Raw genomic sequence first — 24,259 nt, 5'->3', positions numbered from 1 at the left:
AATCTACCGCAAACTGGCACCTAAAGACCCTGAAGACATGAAGATGAACCGACCCTGAAGACATGAAGATGAACCGGGAACCAGCATCTCTCCATTGTATGTGCAGCATGGGCACTTGAAGAATAGGTGCTCAAGTGTTTCTTCAGTCTGCATCTGCCAAATGGCACAGTTGACATTGTGGCCAATGTTGTAGTGGCGGCGTCCGATCATATTTCTTGTATACTCCATCCATTCCTAAATATACATAGCTCAGTATGTAGTCCATATTGAAATCTCTAAAAAGACTTATATTTAGGAATAGAGGGAATAGTAGTTAGTCAAGATGAAAAGCCAGGTTTTGAACATATACTAGTTTGCTGGCACCATTGTTGGAAATATGAGCAAATTACAACGAGATTTAATCCGAATAAACAGAAGATAAATCATGACCACAGCAGCAGAGATTAAACTAATCATGCGAACTAGCATAGCAGATGAACATATCACATCTAGGGCACATACTAGAAGCATGAATTCTACCACGATCTCGAACAGGAAGGATAGAATCACATACGGTGCAGCGGGTGCAGCACCGCCGGTGTTGACGTTGTCGCCCATGTCGTCGAGGACGAGGTTGCCGAGGTCGGGGAAGAAGTCGTCGTTCGTGAAGTCGTCGCTGCCAGCAGTCGCGCGAGTGCGCTCCCCAAAAACCTGATCGCCCCTCTCCCGTACAGGATCACGAGAGGCGGGGTTCCAGAGGCCTGCTGTCCCTTCTCGCGGTGCACGCCGGAAGGAGGGATGGAGAAGACTTGCTTGGCGGCGCAATGATCTGGAACGGTGGTGAGAAACCATACGAAGCGGCCGCGGCTAGGGTAGACGTCTGCCTGACTATATAGTGCGGGCCGGGTAGGTCGTGGGAGTAAACCCCACGTCCGAGTCGTCACGATCCAAAAGAATCGGAAACGGTTCAGTAATTAACGTGTCCGTTAATTATTAATTAATGACTCATTAATTTTCCCATGCAGCAAAAATATAGACAACGTGCATAGCTCTGTCCTCGGCTCGGCTCAATCCCACAACCCGCGGCGCGTCGTGACGAGGCGTGGCGTGGCGAGGCAAGCGAGGAGGAGGAGCGCGCGTGTAGGTCTCCTCTTCTCATGCTCATACAAGTGGTAGAAGAGCTCACCTTATAAAGAGGTGGTACTCCCTCTCAACTTCCGGGGTGGGACTAAACTTTAGCCTCACTCACTTCACTCACATGTGTGCATGAATGAGCCAAGAGAATTTCAGAATTTTAGTTGGGCTTTCGGCCAAAGGCCTACTAGCAAAATTCCAATAATCCCCGACAAAGTCTCATTGGCACATCTCATCATTTAGTTCCAAAACATTGTTTTATATATCGGTGCTTAGTGGAGACTGTGAAGTTGAACTTCCACTTATAAATTTATGCTACACTAGATCACAACTTGAATAGTGGACTATGCCTTGAACTACAAGTTTTCTGTGAAACTAGTTTCACACAAATTCTTGATCGATACTGGGCTGCCGCAAGGCTTCCCCGCGGGTGGAGCGTATACGTCATACTCCAGGGCCTTTCATGAATTTATTAGAGAACACCCAATTCTCACAGACTGCGACGTTAACAGTCAAATTCATATAGGTGTGTTCCTCAGAAGATGTTCTGCAGGACAACATCTCTGCTTACCCGAATAAGTCACTTGGAACACATTAAGATAAGTATCAACCTGCCATGCAGATCAGGAGAGTATTGCATCTTCACGGAGTGGGATAATTAATATAGAGATACTCTCCTCGCAGCTGACAAACAGCTTGTCTCCCACTTCTACTTCACGGGATCTCCGATCACATAGAGTGGTTTACCACTATGGACAACTCATGCGGTGGGTCTCAAACCCATCTCCATCGATGCATTATCTATCACATTACGTGATAGACCCTTTGTGAAGGGATCTGCCAGGTTTTTTGACGTTTGGATATAATCCAACGTAATAACTCCGGAGTTCCTCAATTTTCTGACAGATTTTAGTCTCCTCTTCACATGCCTTGCGGACTTCATATTGTCCTTAGAACTGTTTATCTTGACGATCACAGTTTGGTTATCACAGTTCATCATGATAGGGGGTATCGGTTTTTCAACCATAGGTAAGTTCATCAAGAGTTCACGAAGCCACTCTGCTTCAACAGTGGCAGTGTCTAATGCTGTAAGTTCTGCTTCCATAATTGACCTCGTTAAGATGGTCTGCTTGCAAGACTTCTAGGAAACAGCGTCACCACCAAGTGTAAAAACATAACCACTTGTGGCCTTAATCTCATCAGCATCAGATATCCAGTTTGAGTCACTATAACCCTCCAGTACCCTTGGATACCCGGTGTAGTGAATCCCATAGCTCGCGGTGCCTTTCAAATAGTGTCCGGGTCTTCCACAACTGTAGCAGTTTCGCTCTCGACTAGAAGATCTTTTGTCATCGTAGGACCTTGACTTGAAGCTTCTATCTTTGCTTCTACTCTTGTAGAACTTGTTGAAGTTCTTCACCATTAAGCTCAATTCTTCATTGAAGTTTTGTTTCTCACTTGATGATGTAGGGGCTTCACATGAGGCTTTGTAGGCACCACTTGATTTGTTGTGAAGTTCCTCTTTATCCTTAAGTGACATCTCATGAGCAACAATTCTTCCAATCACCTCCGTTGGCTTGAGATCTTTGTAATTGGGCATCATTTGGATCAATGTGCACACGGTATCATATTTTCCATCCAAGGCTCTTAGAATCTTCTTGATGATGAATCTATCGGTCATCTCTTCACTTCCTAAGCCGGCAATCTCATTTGTGATGAGGGCAAGCCTAGAGTACATTTCAGCGACACCTTCACCATCCTTCATTTTGAACTTGTCAAGTTGACTTTGAAGCACATCCAACTTGGATTCCTTGACGGAGTCGGTACCTTCGTGCATATCAATCAAAGTGTCCCAAATTTCCTTTGCATTCTCAAGATGGCTGATTTTGTTGAATTCTTCGGGGCACAATCCGTTGAAGAGAATATCACAAGCTTGAGCATTGTATTGCAACATCTTCAACTCATCCGCAGTAGCTTCACGGTTTGGTTCTTTCCCATCAAAGAAGTCACCTTGCAAACCAACACACACAATAGCCCAAACGGCGGGGTTATGTCCAAGAATATGCATTTTCATTTTATGCTCCCAACTAGCAAAATTAGTACCATCAAAGTAAGGACCTCTACGGTGATAATTTCCCTTGCTAGACGCCATACTCTCCTAGGTTGTGAAACCAAGGCTATGACCACCAAAAGCTATGGAGATCAAAGCAAATGGAGACCAAAGCTCTGATACCACTTGTGGGATCGAAAGTATGTCTAGAGGGGGGGTGATTAGACTACTTGACCAAATAAAAACTTAACCTTTTCCCAATTTTAGTTCTTGGCAGATTTTAGCTATTGTAGGACAAGTCAAGTAATCATCACACAATTCAAGCAAGCATGCAAAGAGTATATTGGCAGCAGAAAGTAAAGCATGCAACTTGCATGAATGTAAAGGGAAGGGTTTGGAGAATTCAAACGCAATTAGAGACACGGATGTTTTTCCCGTGGTTCGGATAGGTGGTGCTATCCTACATCCACGTTGATGGAGACTTCAACCCACGAAGGGTAACGGTCGCGCGAGTCCACGGAGGGCTCCATCCACGAAGGGTCCACGAAGTAGCAACCTTGTCTATCCCATCATGGCCATCGCCCACGAAGGACTTGCCTCACTAGCGGTAGATCTTCACGAAGTAGGCGATCTCCTTGCCCTTACAAACTCCTTGGTTCAACTCCACAATCTTGTCGGAGGCTCCCAAGTGACACCTAGCCAATCTAGGAGACACCACTCTCCAAGAAGTAACAAATGGTGTGTTGATGATGAACTCCTTGCTCTTGTGCTTCAAATGATAGTCTCCCCAATACTCAACTCTCTCTCATAGGATTTGGATTTTGTGGAAAGAAGATTTGAGTGGAAAGTAACTTGGGGAAGGCTAGAGATCAAGATTCATATGGTAGGAATGGAATATCTTGGTCTCAACACATGAGTAGGTGGTTCTCTCTCAGAACATATGAGTTGGAATTGTGTATGTGTTCTGATGGCTCTCTCCACGAATGAAGAGGAGGTGGAGGGGTATATATAGCCTCCACACAAAATCCAACCGTTACACACAGTTTTCCAATCTCGGTGTGACCGAATCAACAAACTCGGTCGGACTGAAAAGGTAAACCTAGTGACCGTTAGAGATTTTCGGTGGGACTGACATGCAACTCGGTAGGACCGATATGGTTAGGGTTTTGGGCATAACTAATCTCGGTGAGACCGATTACACAAACTCGGTGAGACCGAGTTTGGTAATAAGCTAACCAGAGAGTTGGTCAGGTAAACTCGGGTGGGACCGATTTGCTCTTTCGGTGAGACCGAAAAGTTACAAAAGGAAACAGAGAGTTTACACTGCAATCTCGGTGGGACCGATTCGCTCTTTCGGTGAGACCGAAAAGTTACGAAAGGGAAACAGAGAGTTTGCAATCCCATCTCGGTGAGACCGAGATCCCTATCGGTAGAACCGAATTGCTAGGGTTTGGCAGTGGCTTATGACAAGTAAAACTCGGTGGCGCCGGATAGAAAGAATCGGTAGGACCGAGTTTGGCTTAGGGTTTAGGTCATATGTGGATATGGGAAAGTAGTTGAGGGTTTTGGAGCATATCACTAAGCACATGAAGCAAGAGGCTCATTAAGCAACACCTCATCCCTCCTTGATAGTATTGGCTTTTCCTAAAGACTCAATGTGATCTTGGATCACTAAAATATAAAATGAAGAGTATTGAGCTTTTGAGCTTGAGCCAATCCTTTGTCCTTAGCATTTTGAGGGTTCCACTTTCACATCCATGCCATGCCAATCATTGAGCTTTCCTGAAATAGTCATCTTGGAATAGCATTAGCTCAATGAGCTATATGTTGTTATGAATTACCAAAACCACCTAGGGATAGTTGCACGTTCACCCACCTATGCTATGTCCGTCTTTAAAATTCCTAAAATAATTTGCAAAGGAATCATTGACGCGATGGCGCATTTCTGGTGGGGTGACGAGGACAATCAGAAGAGGATGCATTGGATGCCCTGGTGGAAGATGTGTGTCCCTAAAAATCAAGGAGGTATGGGCTTCAGAGATATACATTGTTTCAATTTAGCATTGTTAGCTAAACAAGCGTGGCATCTTCTAGACAATCCGGATTCCTTATGTGCTACTATATTGAGAGCTAAGTATTTCCCTGATGGTGATTTGGTGAATGCAACTTTAAAAAAAGGCTCCTCCTTCACTTGGCAAAGTATTATGGCAGGAGTAAACTCTCTAAAACATGGTTATATATGGCGAGTTGGAAATGGACAAAATATTGACATTTGGGAAGATGCTTGGATCCCAAATTGTGCAAATAGGAAAATTATTACTCCCACAGGAGGGCACCTCCTGTCTAGGGTTTCAGATCTTATTGACCCAGTCACAAGTTCTTGGGATGAAGATTTGGTGAGACAAACATTGTGGCCAATTGATGTTCAGAGAGTCCTCTCCATCCCGCTGCATAATATGTCAGACTTCATTGCTTGGAGCTACACAAAGAATGGTTTGTTCTCTGTTCGGTCAGCTTATTTGGCAGAATGGAATCAACAACATGGGAGGAAGCTGCGACATACCAACGGTATGGGGAGAATCAATGTTAATCCTATTTGGGGTAAGATCTGGAAATTATCTTGTCCAACAAAGGTCAAAAGTTTCATCTGGCGCACACTGCATGTCACTCTACCTTGTCGGGTTACGCTTGCGAATAGACACCTCAAAGTCACGCCCATCTGCCCTGCATGTTCTAGTGCGCCAGAAGATACAAAGCATATGTTGTTTCTTTGTCACAAAGCTAAGGTGGTTTGGCGTAATTTGGGATTGGGTGAGGTGATCAACAAGGCTTGGGTTATGGATCATGCAGGAGAGGCAGTCCTTGAATTTTTACTTCTTATGCCAGATCATGATGTAGCTATATTGGGCTTCCAGAAGACCCACGAACTAATCGCTATTACCGCTTGGTACTTATGGTGGGAAAGACGTAGGCTGGTCCATGAAAGAAAGTATCAAGATGCTCAACAAACTTCTATGGGTATCCGTGCCATAGCGGCAAACTTTGTTAATGCTTTCTCCCCAAATGCACTCAGTAAAATAGGGGCATGGACTAGACCTCCAATGGGTTTTGTCAAACTTAATGTGGATGCATCTTTTGATCATGACTTGTTTAAGGGCACGGCTGGTGCTGTTCTCATAGATGATAAAGAAATCTTCATTCCTGGCGGAAATTGGAAAATTGATTGGTGTGTTGATGCCCTGACAGCAGAAGCTTTGGCTTTAAGGTTCGGACTATCTCTCGCACATAAGGCGGGTTGCAATCGGCTTGTCATTAATTCTGACAATATGAAAGTCATTGATACCATGAAGAATGGAGGACGTTCAGCAGGAGCGGCAGCGGTAATGTTTGATGATTGTTATTTCTTAGCGTGTGATTTTCCTCTTACTAGTTTTGAGCATTGTAATAGGGAAGCGAATAAGGTAGCTTATGAGCTTGCCAGACTAGCTAAATTTTCTGAGACAAGGGAATGGTTTGAGGAGCCTTTGGTCGAAATTGTACAACCTCTAATAGACGATGTAACTGTTATTTCTAATTAATAAAGTTGGTTGTTTTTCAAAAAAAAAAGATGATGTAAGCGGGCTGTAACACTTTAAATAATATATTTTTGCTTAGTTGGATGAGAAAAGAGAAGTCGGCTATAGCACGAGCTTCAATGTCTTTTGTGAGAGAAACATATGGGTCATATATTAATGATAAAGTATACTAGTATGACTAATTATTATATGAGTGGGCTATAAAATTGCTATAAGTGACATGGCAAATTCATATAGCTGTTGGATATACTATTTAACCATGCTCTCAAAGCTTCAACAGATTTGTGTTGGATTTAGCGAATTTCGGTGGTCAGGATATATCACATTTAATGCATTATTTAGATGGCAAAGGATGTCAAGACCACCACGTGGTCTAATATTTAATACTCCCTCCGTTTTATAATGTAGTGCCTATAGATTTTTTGAAAAGTCAAATTTTACATACTTTGACCAAGTTTGTAGAGAAAATTATTTATATCTACAATACCAATAATATATAGTGTGAAACTACATCTTATGATGAATCTAGTGATATATGTTTCGCACCCTATATGTAAATATTTTTCTCCACAAACTTCGTCAAAGTTTGTGAGGTTTGACTTTTCAAAAAATCTATAGGCACTACATTATGGAACGGAGGGAGTAGCACTTTGACATATGATGTTGGAGATGCCCTCATGCCAGGCTTTAGGGCAAGTCCAACGCGGTGACGTAAATTGTCCGGGCGTTTTCGTTTGGACCGAAACGAACATGCAAACGGATCAGCGTCCGTTCTTTGTCCGCGTGTGACCCTTTTTAAATTCAAATTTGAGCCGGTTTTTCGTCGGCGTGGACACACGCGACGCCCGCCCTGGTTTTTCTCCTTCCTGCTAGTCCGTGGCACATTAGCCATTTTACCCCTATCCCATCAACAGCCAACACACCCGGCCACCCCGCCCTCGCTGCCGCCGATCAGTTCTGGCCAACTGCATGCTGCCCAGGCTGCCGTCCGCACCCAAATACCTCCCCAGCAGTACGCCGGACCTGACGGCCACTCTTGCCGGCGTTGGTGAACTGTTTTCGCTGCCGAAGTAGCACCCCACATCCACACCACCCCCTAGCCTCCACTGCTGCCATCAACGCTCCAAACTCGGCTAACTTGCTTGCCGGTCGGGACCACTGTCGCCTCCACGCGCGACTGGCCTGCCTCCTGGTCTAGGAAAGACACAGGGCTCTTCACCGGCCGTCTTCTTCCACCACGCGCGCAAGGTGTTCAGCATTTCGCCCGCCAGATACAAATGGAAATGGCGATGAGTACTTTTTCAACCACTTCCTGTATTTTGTAACTGAGCTAAGTTCAGTGCAATTTGGCACCTTGAGTGCCTTCCCCTTTCCTAAAAAAAATAGAACCAATGAATTGATCGATCGATACTGCTCGGCATTGATCCTTCTTGCTTTCACATGCACATACGAACAAGCTGAACAAGCTTATGCGCATTGTGCCTGAGAACCTCAGTGCAGTCCTCCAGCCATCTGCAAGTTGCTCCACAGTACCACAAGTTCAACTGCAGATATTTTTCCACCAAGCTGGTTGCAGACTTCTTGCCTTCCAAATCCTAAGTTACATGACCATAGCCATCATTTCTCCCGCAAAAAATAAAAACCATCATTTCTTATTTCAGACAGAACGAATCGTCCCAGCTCAGTGTTACCCAAGTGCTCTATACCTCTGATGCCACATTGGATCTCAGATGTAGTACTCCCTCTGTTTCTTTTTACTCCGTATATAAGATTCGTTTAAAGTCAAACTAAGCAAAGTTTGACCAAATTTATATCAAAAAATATCAATATCTCCAATACTAAAATTATACAATATGAAAATTAATTTCATAATGCATCTAATACTATTAGTTTCGTATTGTGAATTGATATTTTTTTTTAATATAAACTTAGTCAAACATTGCACAGTTTGACTTTGACAAAAATTTATATGCAACTAAAAAGAAACGATAAAAAATACATGGAACCTCAGGGAGTGTTTCAGGATGCTAGTATCCATTAGTCTGGTTGCATCAAGAAAATTGCAGGCACATTTGGGCTAGTCGTAAACCAGGCGGCAAACTGTCGACATGCAAACTAGCACATCTTTCCCGGTCCAGGACCAGGAGAGTAGATGTTCAAGTCGATTCTTGTCACAGAGTAAGAAGAAAACATACAAGTCCAACACTTTCAAAGCTGGGCAGTCCAAACCATGACAGCCTGCAAGAGCAGTTAAAACTTAAACCGAATCACAAACAAGAAACAGCTCTACAGCCTTAGAGCAAAATACCACTGCTTGACAAGCCTTACAGCACACCATAAAGAGTCAAGAATAGGAACCAGATCACTTTATCAAAAGTTTAACACCATACTGAAGAAATAGAACTGTATTAAGAACCAAACTGCACAACTACGCAAGTATCCCTCATAAAACAAAACATCCTCACACAACATAGACCAGGAGAAAACAGGTGCCACAAGGAATTCTACTTTGGAGTTAAACCAAAATTGCATACAGAGCAGCGAATATCAAACTATTAACCCCAGAAAATATCCAAACTAACCATTCCAACAACTATCTACAAGTCCCACAATTAACTTCTATTGGCAGAGCGCATATCTCCCCCACCGTCTTATAAAAGTATATCTCTAAAAGAAAACGACTCTCGAAATAGGCTTTCGCCCCGCTATATATATATAGCAACCACACGATACAACTAATGACAGAGAAAGAAAAAGAAACTAATGACAACAGAGTCGGGTCGATGAAAACGATGGTGACCCGCAACCGCTGCGCCCGCCGGAGAATTTCCACCACGCTCCTAGCACTTCGGACCGCCGCATACCAAGCAACACCTTCAGGAAGGAACGCGACGATGTCGACGCTGTTGCCCGGACAGGTCCTAGGGTTTCCCCCGGTACACGGAGGGGCGTGTGGAAGAGGTAAGCCCGGCGCCCTTTGGGAAGGACCGGTGGCGCCTGCGGGCGTCACTGCGTTGGTGCCGGCCAAGCCGACAGGGATTTCTCCCGTCCGCCACACAACCACAGCCCCGGCCGCTCCGTCGCACTCCACCAATCTTGCCGCCCACCAACATGCGCCACCAAGGTCTTTAGATCACCACCGCCGTCTCACCATGGAAAGAGAAGCGAGGCCGACGGATCCGAGAGGGGACAGCCGGGAACAAGGAGCGGCAAACATCAGCAGCCACGCGGGAGGGGACAACCTCCACCGCCCTTGGCGGTCACCGGCCGGACGCAACAATAGGAGCACACCAGGCCCACGGCCCGGCCGAGCCAGAAAGAACTCGTGAAGCTCTCGTCACCATGTTGCAGTTAGCGCGCCACCGTCTCTGCAACCCCCCGCACGAGCCGCACCTCTGTCCGTCGAAGCCGTCGCACACGACCAAGCGGCGAAGCGAAACCAACAAGGCCGAGAGGAGACAACCGGGAACGATGAGCGGCAGAATCGGCAGCGACGCAGGAGGGGACGACCTCCACCGCCCATGGCGGTCACCGGCCGGACGCACCAAGGAGAGCACACCTGGCCCACGGCCCGGCCGAGCCAGATAGGGCTCGTGAAGCTCCCATCACCGCGCTGCAGTGCGCGTGCCTCCGTCTCCGCAACCCCCCGCACGAGCCGCTCCTCCGTCCGTCGGTGCCGCCGGCCAGGCCCGCCCAGACCCAGATGGGGCCCAAAAGGGCCCAGATCTAGGACAGAAGGGCGCTGCCGCCTGTCGCCGCGCCAGCCCACAGCCAAGTGGCTGCGCCGCCGCCTCCTCACCATCCGGCGCAGCGCTGCCGCCGGAACCACCGCTGCCCGAGGAACACCACCGCACACCCGCGATGGGGAAGGAAGAGCACCCGCAGCACCACCGAAGGACCGAAGCCGGGCCCCCGCCACCACCACGGGGCACAGCCGCCGCGGGCCAAGCCCCCATCCACCGCCGCAGCATCGCAGCGCGCCGCCGACCGAAGAAGGAGCCGCCCCGCCACCGGACCCTGTGCACGCCCGACGCCACCGCCCAGGGAGGGGGGCCCGCGCCCACCAGCACCAAGACGTGGAGGAGAGGTCCCCCGCCGCCAGCCACCGCGAGGGGCTTCGCCCTGGCGGTTCCGGCCAGCGGCTGAGGCGGGAGGAGGAAGGGGAGGGCGCCCGCGGCGGGATCTGGCGCCGCCGCCCGAGCCGCCCGCGGGGGGGACGGCGCGGGGGCAAGGGGGCGTATTGTGTTTATCCCTAAAAGAAAACGACTACAACTGCATCTCTCATATTTTCTTGATGGCACTGTTTTCCTAGAAACCATGCTAGATGGCATGCCAACGCTGCACTAATTCTCTAGTAGCACAAATAATTAGCATTTCAAATTGAAGCCAGTGCCATTCACACTACTTAACAATGGGAAGCGAAAGTAAATGGGGAAGAAGTAGCACAGGTGTATAGCATAGATACTCCAACATATCATGATGACGGTCAAGACAGCACAAAAGGCACCCGCTGGTAGCAAAAGAGCTAGAACAGCCATATGGATTGTTCAGTTCTACTAGTACTATAAAGTAAGAACTAGGACCTTGTGCTCATAAAGGATGGATACTCCAAAGGCATACATGGCAACTAGAATTACAAACCAGCTTATAGCCCTATGAAGAATGGAGGCTCCTTATCCACACCACCTTCTTCTTGCATCTCACAGAACGGAAGTGGAATCATGCTCTCTTGAAAGTACTGATTTGTGAAGTATGTTGAATATGTTCCCTCTTTCATCTCGTAATATCCCAAAAACTTTCCGTCAGTGTCACAATGCAACAGATAATCAGGACCCACCGATGGAGTGTGACAACAGATCAGCAGCTCACGCTGGTTAAGCAGTGCCATCTTAGAAATATACTTGAACTGTGGTGATGTATTCATCGCTAACAAGTTAATCCGGTACTTCAAGGCCCAGACCTCAGCCTCATAGTCTTGCATCACCCAAATCTCTATGCTGGCATCATTGTCGATGCATGAAGCAAGCTTGTTGTCCATCTCCAACAACGACACCCGACGGCCCAACCGGCCAGGACTGCGCATCCACCGGAACGTCTCAGTAACTGTGTCAAACACCATAATGTCCACGGCAGTCTCCATGTAGATTCCTGTTAACCAGTGCAGGCTGCCGCGGTGGTTGACTTGTGAACTATAGCAGGAATCAAATTCCCCTTGGTGCCAGAATTCCGGCAAACGCGATGACACAGATGGCCGACTGATGATTCTCGGCTTGTCGGATCCAAACCTGAGAACGTAGCCACAAAGGCAGCCACGTGAGAACCAAAGCACCCGGTATTCCCCAGATGGTTGGTGCTGGTAGAATCCAGCTATGTAGATGCGGGGAACCCCTGCCGATGATGATGGAACTCGAGGTTGCGGTAGTATAGCACATTTGCGAGTGGCCGGGTTGCAGATCCAGAAATCAGACTCACTGAACAAGATGAGAAAGCCATCACAGGCGCCCAGGAGATTATGGAACTTAGAGTGCTGGATGATTGGACAGAGCTTTTGATCGGCTCCAACACTTTTGTCACGGAAGACAACGAACCTGACTCCTTCCTGTCCAGGGATATCCTGTGTGATGACAGGGAGCAATGGCTGGCGGCGGCAATTGTCGAGCATGAACTTGTCGGTGGAGGTGGCACTGCGCCACAACTTGCAGACAGCACGACAGCGAAAGAGGTCCTTGGGGGGCAACCAGACGAGGATCTCTTCGATCACAATCCACTCAGGCAGGTCGTCGAGGACGGTCGTGTGGCTTCTTTTCATCATGGTGATTGACTGCCACCGGTGTTCCGTCAAATCTACGGTAAAAAAAAGATGGAGATGATTGAGCTTATCTGTACCCCTAAATTCAACTTGGCAAACACATAACAGTATTTGGCATAAGTCAAAGATATAATGTGACGCTTTATATTCAAATGCTCTATGGCAGAGCACTGCTATGAAGAATCTACCATATAAAAGAGGAGCCAAAATCCACTGGCACGAACCATAACTCAAAAGTGTGAATTGGCTAGAGTTTTACAATTGTCGTCCCGATCCTACATGATAAGCAGAAAATCATGCGGCGTACCATTTCAATGTAACAATATTTACTGCAAAAACATGTCAGTAGAGACTAATGAATAGAAGGTTAAACGAATGAACAAATGTTTCATGTGCTTGTTGTGATCACATCATAGTTCTGGTGACCTCAGTTGAGATGCCATCAAACATTGTGTACTTTGTAATCAAATAGTCATGCATAATGCACGAATCAGCTAGCAGAAACTCTAATCCCTGTTGACTAATCTGCAATAATGTCTATATCCTGGCCATGTGTTGTGATTGCATCAGGTAATGGGAGAGGAGACAGGGGTTCCGAAACCAGAGGGTCTAGGGACTAATAGTGGCTTCTTTTCTACCAATTTCTGTGTTGCTCATAACTGAAATCTCATATACTGATTGGTAAACAAACAAAAAAAAGGTGAATTTGTGGGGTGTTCCAAGTGCAGTTCGTCTTACCGATAGGAGAGCAGCGGGCGGCTCCTCCCGCTCAGCCGCTGCACGCGTTGCCGTCGAGGGGAAGGACGACGGCGATCCTCCCGAAGCGGAGCGGACGAGGGCTCGCTCGCCGCTGACAGATATTGGGAGGGGGCGAGGAGGATCTTCTGCGCCGCCGGGGAGAGGAGGCGACGAATGACCCGGCCAGAAATGATGTTATCGGCGACACGCTATAGGGCCGGAGTGCGCTGGGAAGGCCCGCGTGAGTGAGTGGGCTGGTTACTGTTACATTGGGAAGGGCCCGGCCATTCCAACAACTAATTCCTATTGGCAAAGCACATACCTCTCCCACGTCTTACAAAAGTATATCCACTAAAAGAGAATGACTAAGACTACATTGTTTTCTTAGCAAAAATGGTAGATGGCCTGTCATTGTTGCACACTTGCACTAATTCTCTAGTAGCACAGATTCATCCCACACATTAAGAGCTTAGAAAGTAATTATAATTTCAAGCTGTTGTCAATGCCATTCACACTGGTTAACAATACAAAGTGAAAGTGAACGGGGAATAAATAGCACATGTATAGCACAGATACTCGAACACATCACGATGACGCTCAAGACAACACAAAAGGCACCAGATGGTAGCAAAAGTGGTACTTAAGTAAAAACTAGGACCATACTCAACACAGTGGTACTTAAGTTAGAACTATCTGTTGTGCTCAAGACAAGCACAACCATATATATATATATATATATACCATTCAGTTCTAGAAGTGGTTACTTAAGTAAGAACTAGGACAATTGAACATATAAACCACGCTAGAGTACCCGCCATTCTGGGCCATCTGCGTCCGCCGGTCCATCTGGTTCGCTCGATCTACTGCGATGGCACTTTTTATGGTGCTGTCAAAGGCTCACCCGTCTATCCTTCTTTACATTTTTGTTTTGCTTTTGTGTGTATGATTGGTGGACCTCATTTTCCCGCTGGACCCAGCGTTGCAGGGCGTTTCGCCAGCGCCCTGCGTGAGAGAGGAGGGGTCCGAGTGAACGCTCGGTAAAAACCCTTCCTCCTCCTTTACCTCCCTCCCAGCCGCCGCCGCCTCTCCCCCTCTTCCTCATCGTTCTCCCCCGTGACGCCGCTGCCTCTCCTCCTCCTCCTCCACCTGCCATCCGCAGCTCGACAAGGGCGGTCGGGTCGTCGGGGTGAGCAGCGACAGCGACGGGCATCTGTGGTGTGGAGGAGCAGGAGTGGATGAGGATGACTGTTGTGGTGAGAAGAAGCAACGGTGGCAGCGCTCCCGTTGCGGTGGGGTGGGAAGAAGATGGATGAGGCCGGCAATAGGCGACGCCGTTCCTTCCAATATCGAGGATTTGGGGGTTGCGCAGGTTTGGAGCAGCCAACCATGGATTCGCTGTTTGAGTTATCTCTGCAGCGCATCGGGGCTGGATATCCTCGGCACCAGCGCACCGCCAACATCCCTAGGTATGGCAGTCTTGAGCATCTCTTCATAGCCGAGCCCCTGATCTGCAACAGCCCCTGATTTGCCACATTTTTTTGTGCACACTAGCTGTTTCTGTAAATGTCCAAGGGGAAAGGCGCCAGGCCGCTATCACCAGTGAGGAGAGCTCGCGTTCCCCGTCGATCTCGCGCCTCTGCCGGCCGGAATACGTCTGTGGGGAGGAATGGTAGGGAGGAGCAGCGACGCAGGGTCTCATGGTAGGAAGAAGATGAGGGGAGGCGGCCGCCACCACCGCTCCTCCCCTTCGCGTTTCTCCTCCTCCCGCGTATGATCCATGGCTTCATGGCGGCGACTGGCTCGAGGTGGGGGAACGGTGGCTGGCTGAGGCGGGGGAGCGGCTGACGCGGCGTCGGCAGGGGATGTGTGCATCTTCTTTTGTTTGAAGAGGTGGGCTTTTATTATGGATCTTTACCACAGCATGGTACTTCAACTGCTTGTCATTTATCCTATTTGCCTGGAGAAATACATGCTGTGGTAAGCCGTAATTGTTAGGCTTGCTCATATGCATCCACAAAAGATGTCTGCTGTTTTTCTTGGTGTACTCTTGAACCAGAGTTATTTTTTATGCTACTCTTGTTCTCCATTCATATTGATTTACTTGCAAGTTGGAGGTTAAATTTTGACATCGGATACCATTCGTATTCCTTCTTAACGAGCCAGCCATTCTTCAGACTGAACTGCTTGACTTATGAAGTGTGCTTATCATATAAATTTTGAACAAAGGGATTATTAAAGTTAGGGCTTTGCTACTTTTTTTACAACACCAAACTCTTCGTAGTTATCATTTCCTGGAAGTATTATTGGGTTAGGACTAGGAACTGTACACCTACAAAGACATATTATCTATATACAGTTAATCTGCTGATAGTGTTAAAATCTCTATTCTTTGTTTGAAGGTATTATTTGTTAAGCGAAACACAACGGCCAAAAAGTGTCATCTTATTTTAGATATTACCCTTGTATAATCTGCTTTAATTGTAGGTTCTTCTGCTTGGCTCATTTCCTATTTTTGTGCTTCAAATGCAGAGTGTTCCTGTTCAAGATGGACAAACACCTCCACTGGTGCAGTACTTTGGCACATTGCTTACTCGAGGGAAGCTCAATGCTTACGAATCCCTTGAGTTATCTTGACTTATTGTCAATCAGAACAAGAAGAACCTTTTGGAAAATTGGTTGGCGGAAGACAAGTTGGAGTGCAGTGAAGAGCTTGGAGATCTTGTAAAGGTAAAATTTCGTTCTGCCATGTTTCTTGATTGCATAGAGCCATAAGATATAGCCGTGTTTCTATTAATTTTGTTTACTATTGTGTCTGGAATGTTCTCTCAGTGGTATCTTATTGCAGATGGTAGACAATGATCTGGCGTTAAAAATATACATAAAGGCTATGGCAACCCCTAAAGTCGTCACCGCTTTCGCTGAGAGGAGGGACTTTGACAAGATCCTTATATACTCAAAGCAGGTATAGTGCTTTTGTACTGTTAAATGTTGTTTTTAGTTATCATTGGCTAGCAGTCTATTTTTTTTTCCGATCCACTGACTACTTTCTTGCACAGGCACTCGTTGAGTTCTTTGGAACCCTTTCTAAAGAATGGGCATTAGAATGCATGAAGGACCTTCTACTGGTCAACCTGAGAGGAAATCTTCAAATTGTTGTGCAGGTAGCCTGCACAGTTACCTTCTCTTTCTCATTACTGCTCCCCCCACCCCCTCCCCCCTCTATTTGTTCTAATTATCAAATTCATCTGTAGGCCACCAAAGAATCTGTGAGCAGCTTGGAGTTGATGCTTGTATTACACTGTTCGAACAATTTAAATCATACGAGGGGCTCTACTTCTTAGGGTCCTATTTGAGCTGAAGGTACTTATGCCTGATGTAGATAACTTGATATGTTCTGTTTGCCCTTTACTTACTGTGTCACACTTTAATAGTTGACTTCATCACATGGAAACAGCGAGGATCCAGATATCCATTTCAATTATATAGAATCAGCTGCAAGGACTGGACAGATTAAAGAAGTTGAGCGAGTCACAAGAGAGTCTAACTTTTACGATGCTGAGAAGACAAAGAACTTTCTGACAGAAGCAAAACTACCTGATGCCCAACCACTCATAATTGTCTGCGATCGCTTTGGTTTTGTTCCAGATTACTCACTATCTGTACACAAACAATATGCTCCGGTATCTCTGTAACTCTCATAAATTTACAGAAGGTATGTAACTCTGTAACTCTCATAAATTTTAGTTTTATTTGAGTATCATTCTTCTAATATGTCGAGTATATGAATGTCTAATTTGCTTTTTTCTCTGTATTGTAGGTGAACCCTGGAAATGCTCCGTTGGTAGTGGGGCAGTTACTTGATGACGAGTGCATGGAAGATTTCATTAAGGGTTTGATTTTATCTGTTCGTTCTCTTCTTCCTGTCGAGCCACTGGTTGATGAATGCGAGAAGAGGTTTGATTGATTGATTCTGAGCCCTTGTCCTGTACACACATGCGCACATGCTTTTTCTTTTGGTCTTATTTGTTTAATATTTTGATCAGGAACCGTCTACGTTTACTTACACAATTTTTGGAGCACTTAGTGAGCGAGGGTAGCCAAGATGTGCATGTCCACAATGCTCTAATAATCATTGACAGCAACAGCAATCCTGAGCATTTCCTTACTACCAACCCGTTCTAGGACTCCCGTGTGGTGGGTAAATACTGTGAAAAGAGGGATCCTACTCTTGCTGTTGTTGCTTACAGACGTGGACAGTGCGATGAAGAACTTGTCAATGTTACCAACAAGAACTTGCTGTTCAAGCTCCAAGCTAGGTATGTAAATTTGTTTTTCCGTTCTGATGCCTTGTCGATATTCCGAATCTTTATATCCATTGGGCGTCTGCTTACATGCTCAAATCATGTGATTTTAATTTCCAGGTATGTGGTTGAAAGAATGGACGGCGATCTGTGGGATAAAGTTCTACAGCGTGATAACGAATATAGAAGGCAGTTCATTGACCAAGTGGTTTCTACTGCATTGCCCGAAAGCAAGAGTCCTGAGCAAGTTTCTGCTGCTGTTAAGGCTTTCATGACAGCTGACCTCCCTCATGAACCGATCGAACTTCTTGCCTTCAGAATTCCGCGTTCAGTGGAAACTTCAATCTTCAGAATCTGCTCATCTTGATAGCCATCAAGGCGGACTCATCTAGGGTCATGGAGTATGTTAACTGACTAGACAACTTTGATGGTCCTGCCATTGGAGAAGTAGCAGTTGAAGCACAACTATATGAGGAGGCTTTTGCCATATACAAGAAGTTCAACTTAAATGTGCAGGTTGTCGATGTTCTGTTGGATAACATCTGAAGCATAGAAAGGGATGAAGAGTTTGCATTCTGTGTCGAAGAAGATGCTGTCTGGAACCAGGTTGCAGATGCTGTCCGGAACCAGGTTGCCAAGGCCCAGTTGCATGATAAATAACCTTAAGGCCGCTTTCATAACTTTGTATGGATTGTAATGCAGTGCAATATGCATTGCTTTGTATGAAAATGCTAAGTATCAACCTTCGTTGTGTTCAAATTCTTTCGAAGATTTCATTATCAGTCTTTGGACCATTATTGCTTGCACATTTCATGCTTTGAATACGCTTTTTGCGCCAGGGGCGCAACGGGTCATCTATTTATATTTAAAGAAAAGAATGGCTGTACCTTATATTTAAAAAAGAGAATGATTGTACCCTATATTTGCTTCCCATAACCCGATCTCATAAATACTACAACATCAAGAGTGAGAAAACGAATACATGTTGATCCCCTGTTTTCATAACCTGATATTTACATTTAAAGAAACAAGTGATTGTACCTTATGTTTAAAGAAAAGAATGATTGTACCTTATATTTGCTTCAATAACCTGATCTCATAAACGCTGTAACATCAAGAATGAGAAAATGAAATTTGTTTTCTGCTAACAATGCACATACGCCACACCTATTAATCCCTTGTTTTCTTGTTGCCTGACAAATAGTAAAACATGTATACTCTACAGTTTAGGCAAGCTCAAAGCTCAGCCCCTGCTATTCTCAAAGAAATAGCTAAGCCAGCACATATCATTCAGTTACTATGAACATTGTGTATCTCGCTCAAATGTATCTTCTTCACTATCATCAGTCAGCCGCAATGGAAAAAGTCAGGATCCCAACAAAGGACCTTCTGGATGCTATGATGCAATAGCTTGGCCTTCTAAACGCAGAGTAGTCAACATAGAAGGCAAGGACGGTTGGTCTTGACGCAACCATTAACTATCCATCAAAGCACCAACTGGATAACTGACTTTCAAGGAAATCAATATCCATCTACGTGTACGGTAAACTCAAAGAAGCTGAAGATCGACCGGCAACTGAAGCTCTCAAGTAGTCTAAATAAGTGAAGGAACTTTACCGCATAATAGATACAAACTGCACAGCAAGATCAACACCCAAAGCCAACAATCTGAAACATATTTTATCACAGATAAGATATGTTGTTGATCGTCTTAATAATATAAGGTTACAATCAGAAGCCGTTATACAGAAAACAAACAAGTATTATTGGAGCTTGAGCGATGATATTGAAGAAATTTCTGCTTTGAGCAATGCAGGCCATGAAGAACAACAGCTATGAAGACTTGCCTCAAAGAAATCGTTCTAAACATCCAGCGATACATCCGTCTAACGTAGCTTTGCCTATCTACATGCCTTGCTCATAATATTGTAAATGATCATTCGTAAGCTTCTTAGGAAACATGTATCATCAGCAACCATCTATCTATCATCAATTCGTACTTATTTCCATATATTTTCTTCTGTGTCTACATATTTTGATGCACACTCTTTCAATAGTTGGCTTGCTCTCGGTCTTTGCGCCATGGGCGCAACTGGTCATCTAGTGCTCATAAAGGATGGATAATCCAAAGGCATACATGACAAACTAGAAGTACAGACCACCTTATAGCACTATGAAGAATGGAGGCTCCTTATCCATACCATCTTCTTCTGCATCTCACTGAACGGAAGTGGACTCATGTTCTCTTGAATGTACTAATTAGTTAAGTATACTGGAAGCTCCCCCCCCCCCATTTTCGACATGTCCCAAAAACTTTTCATCGATGTTACAGTGCAATAGATAGTCAAGACCCCCCCCCCCCAATGTAGTGCCACAGCATATCAACAGCTCACGCTGGTTAATCAGCGCCATCTTAGTAATAAAATCAAAGTGTGATGATGTTGTCATCGCTAACAAGTTAATCCGGTACTACAAGGCCCAGGTCTTAGCCTCATAGTCTTGCATCACCCAAATCTCTATGCCGGCATCATTTCTGCTGCATGAAGCAAGCTTGTTATCCATCTCCAACAACGACACACGACTGCCAAACTGTTCAGGATTGCGCATCCATCGGAATGTCTCAGTTACTATGTCGAACACCATAATGTCCACGGCAGTCTCCATCCAGCGTCTTGTTAACCAGTGCAGGCTGCCACGGTGGTTGACTTGTGAACTATAGCAGGAATCAAAAGCCCCTTGTCGCCTGCATTTTGGCAGGCACGATGACACTGATGGTCGTCTGATGATTCTCGGCTTGTTGGATCCTATATGGTGAGAACATAGCCACGATAGTGGTCATGATGGCAGGCACACGAGAACCAAAGCACATGACACCCCCCTGATGGATGGTGTCGGTAGAAGTCGGCTATGTAGATGCGGGAACCCCCTGGCGGTGATGATGGAACTCGAGGTTGTGGTAGCAAAGCACATTTGCGAGTGGTTGGGTTGTAGATCTAGAAATCAAATTCGTCGGATAAGATGAGAAGGCCATCACAGGCGCCCAGGAGTTTATTTGACTTAGCGTGCTGAATAATTGGCTAGAGCTTTTGATCGGAGGCCCCAGTACGGTTGTCACGGAAGATAAAGAAACAGACTCCTTCGTGCCCGAGAAACACGCTATCTGATGACAGGGAGAGAGGGTTGGTGGTATACCTGGCCATGGGCAGCCCGGCCTAGACGGCCCAACCCGACCCGGCCCAAAAATCATGGGCCGGGCTTGGGCCTAGAAATTGAGCCCGACGGGCAGATCGGGCCGGGCTGAGCCCGAGTGTGCCATCAAGCCGAGCTCGGGCCTAGAAATTGAGCCCGACGGGTAGATCGGGCCGGGCTCAGGCTTGCAGAAAACACGATTTTAGCCGTAGTCGGGGTGGGCTGACCGTGTTGTGTCGGGCTTTCTTGGGCTAGGGCCGGGCTCGGCCGGATTTAGTAGGCCCGATGGTCGGGCCAGGCTAGGGCTGGGTTTTTAGCACCGGGCTTTTTTTGGCCTAGCCCGAAGCCCGGCCCGGCCCGAGATATGCCCAGGTATAGTTGGTGGTGGTAGTTGTCGAGCCTGAATTTGTCGGTGGAGGTGGCACTGCACCACAACTTGCACACAACACGGCAGCGAAAGACGTCTTTGGGGGGCAACCGAACACTCCAAACAACAACAGTGTAATCCTCCATAAATCTACCGCAAACTGGCACCTAAAGACCCTGAAGACATGAAGATGAACCGACCCTGAAGACATGAAGATGAACCGGGAACCAGCATCTCTCCATTGTATGTGCAGCATGGGCACTTGAAGAATAGGTGCTCAAGTGTTTCTTCAGTCTGCATCTGCCAAATGGCACAGTTGACATTGTGGCCAATGTTGTAGTGGCGGCGTCCGATCATATTTCTTGTATACTCCATCCATTCCTAAATATACATAGCTCAGTATGTAGTCCATATTGAAATCTCTAAAAAGACTTATATTTAGGAATAGAGGGAATAGTAGTTAGTCAAGATGAAAAGCCAGGTTTTGAACATATACTAGTTTGCTGGCACCATTGTTGGAAATATGAGCAAATTACTACGAGATTTAATCCGAATAAACAGAAGATAAATCATGACCACAGCAGCAGAGATTAAACTAATCATGCGAACTAGCATAGCAGATGAACATATCACATCTAGGGCACATACTAGAAGCATGAATTCTACCACGATCTCGAACAGGAAGGATAGAATCACATACGGTGCAGCGGGTGCAGCACCGCCGGCGTTGACGTTGTCGCCCATGTCGTCGAGGACGAGGTTGCCGAGGTCGGGGAAGAAGTCGTCGTTCGCGAAGTCGTCGCTGCCAGCAGTCGCGCGAGTGCGCTCCCCAAAAACCTGATCGCCCCTCTCCCGTACAGGATCACGAGAGGCGGGGTTCCGGAGGCCTGCTGTCCCTTCTCGCGGTGCACGCCGGAAGGAGGGATGGAGAAGACTTGCTTGGCGGCGCAATGATCTGGAACGGTGGTGAGAAACCATACGAAGCGGCGGCGGCTAGGGTAGACGTCTGCCTGACTATATAGTGCGGGCCGGGTAGGTCGTGGGAGTAAACCCCACGTCCGAGTCGTCACGATCCAAAAGAATCGGAAACGGTTCAGTAATTAACGCGTCCGTTAATTATTAATTAATGACTCATTAATTTTCCCATGCAGCAAAAATATAGACAACGTGCATAGCTCTGTCCTCGGCTCGGCTCAATCCCGCAACCCGCGGCGCGTCGTGACGAGGCGTGGCGTGGCGAGGCGAGCGAGGAGGAGGAGCGCGCGTGTAGGTCTCCTCTTCTCATGCTCATACAAGTGGTAGAAGAGCTCACCTTATAAAGAGGTGCAACTCTCTCTCAACTTCCGGGGTGGGACTAAACTTTAGCCTCACTCACTCCACTCACATGTGTGCATGAATGGGCCAAGAGAATTTCAGAATTTTAGTTGGGCTTTGGGCCAAAGGCCTACTAGCAAAATTCCAACAATCCCCCACAAAGTCTCATTGGCACATCTCATCATTTAGTTCCAAAACATTGTTTTATATATCGGTGCTTAGTGGAGACTGTGAAGTTGAACTTCCACTTAGAAATTTATGCTACACTAGATCACAACTTGAATAGTGGACTATGCCTTGAACTACAAGTTTTCTGTGAAACTAGTTTCACACAAATTCTTGACCGATACTGGGCTGCCGCAAGGCTTCCCCGCGGGTGGAGCGTATACGTCATACTCCAGGGCCTTTCATGAATTTATTAGAGAACACCCAATTCTCACAGACTGCGACGTTAACAGTCAAATTCATATAGGTGTGTTCCTCAGAAGATGTTCTGCAGGACAACATCTCTGCTTACCCGAATAAGCCACTTGGAACACATTAAGATAAGTATCAACCTGCCATGCAGATCAGGAGAGTATTGCATCTTCACGGAGTGGGATAATTAATATAGGGATACTCTCCTCCCAGCTGACCAACAGCTTGTCTCCCACTTCTACTTCACGGGATCTCCGATCACATAGAGTGTTTACCACTATGGACAACTCATGCGGTGGGTCTCAAACCCATCTCCATCGATGCATTATCTATCACATTACGTGATAGACCCTTTGTGAAGGGATCTGCCAAGTTTTTCGACGTTTGGATATAATCCAACGTAATAACTCCGGAGTTCCTCAATTTTCTGACAGATTTTAGTCTCCTCTTCACATGCCTTGAGGACTTCATATTGTCCTTAGAATTGTTTATCTTGACGATCACAGTTTGATTATCACAGTTCATCAGGATAGGGGGTATCGGTTTTTCAACCATAGGTAAGTCCATCAAGAGTTTATGAAGCCACTCTGCTTCAACAGTGGCAGTGTCTAATGCTGTGAGTTCTGCTTCCATAGTTGACCTCGTTAAGATGGTCTGCTTGCAAGACTTCCAGGAAACAGCGCCACCACCAAGTGTAAAAACATAACCACTTGTGGCCTTAATCTCATCAGCATCAGATATCCAGTTTGAGTCACTATAACCCTCCAGTACCCTTGGATACCCGGTGTAGTGAATCCCATAGCTCGCGGTGCCTTTCAAATAGCGCATAACTCTCTCAAGCGCATGCCAATGATCATCTCCCGGTTTTGACACAAACCGACTCAGCTTGCTCACAGCAAAAGAGATGTCAGGCCTCGTGGCACTCGCCAAATACATAAGCGAGCCAATAATCTGAGAATACCTCAGTTGATCTCTAGCAATCCGTCGATTCTTTCGAAGCAACACACTAGCATCATATGGAGTTGGAGAAGGCGTGCAGTCGCTATACCCAAAACGACTCAAGACCTTTTCCACATAATGAGACTGAAGCAGTGTGATCCCACCATTCTCATCTCTCAACAGCTTGATGTTTAAGATAACATCAGCTACTCCTAGATCCTTCATCTCAAAACAGCGAGATAAGAAATCCTTAACCTCCTTGATTAAATCAAGTTTGGTTCCAAAGATCAATATGTCGTCGACATACAGACAAAGAATAACTCCTTCGCCCCCACCATAGCGATAGTACACGCACTTGTCACCATCGTTTACTACAAAGCCGGCAGCAGTTAATGTTCTTTCGAACTTCTCATGCCACTCCTTAGGAGCTTGTTTAAGGCCATATAA

The 24,259-nt window shown here is 46.3% G+C and overlaps 1 protein-coding gene and 1 long non-coding RNA gene across 4 annotated transcripts; one reads left to right on the top strand and one right to left on the bottom strand.

Annotated features, from left to right (window-relative positions):
• Window positions 1–11,189: 11,189 nt before the first annotated feature.
• Window positions 11,190–13,476, bottom strand: LOC123154097 (putative F-box protein At4g21240). Its single transcript, XM_044572889.1, has 2 exons — window positions 13,286–13,476; window positions 11,190–12,582 (listed from the first exon to the last, which is right to left on the bottom strand). The coding sequence occupies exon 2, from the start codon at window positions 12,548–12,550 to the stop codon at window positions 11,384–11,386; it is 1,167 nt and encodes a 388-aa protein (XP_044428824.1). The 5' UTR covers window positions 12,551–12,582; window positions 13,286–13,476; the 3' UTR covers window positions 11,190–11,383.
• An 801-nt stretch (window positions 13,477–14,277) lies between these two features.
• LOC123148867 (uncharacterized) lies at window positions 14,278–18,368 on the top strand. Of its 3 annotated transcripts, none has more exons than XR_006474216.1 (10): window positions 14,278–14,751; window positions 14,837–15,175; window positions 15,815–16,012; window positions 16,115–16,247; window positions 16,342–16,446; window positions 16,537–16,645; window positions 16,740–16,997; window positions 17,103–17,239; window positions 17,329–17,601; window positions 17,707–18,368. It is a non-coding gene; the product is annotated as an uncharacterized lncRNA (long non-coding RNA). The 3 variants fall into 3 exon arrangements; XR_006474215.1 differs by having other exon boundaries at window positions 14,283–14,751; window positions 16,131–16,247; window positions 16,717–16,997; XR_006474214.1 differs by having other exon boundaries at window positions 14,285–14,751; window positions 16,131–16,247.
• Window positions 18,369–24,259: the final 5,891 nt, after the last annotated feature.

The sequence above is a fragment of the Triticum aestivum genome, chromosome 7A (assembly GCF_018294505.1).
Source record: "Triticum aestivum cultivar Chinese Spring chromosome 7A, IWGSC CS RefSeq v2.1, whole genome shotgun sequence".
NCBI lineage: Eukaryota > Viridiplantae > Streptophyta > Magnoliopsida > Poales > Poaceae > Triticum > Triticum aestivum.
Note: the sequence above shows the minus strand (reverse complement) of the source record. Positions and strands in the feature narration are given on the sequence as shown.

Coding starts and splice junctions, on each gene's coding strand:
- LOC123154097 (XM_044572889.1), bottom strand. CDS start 12,550: ATGATGAAAAGAAGCCACACGACCGTCCTCGACGACCTGCCTGAGTGG.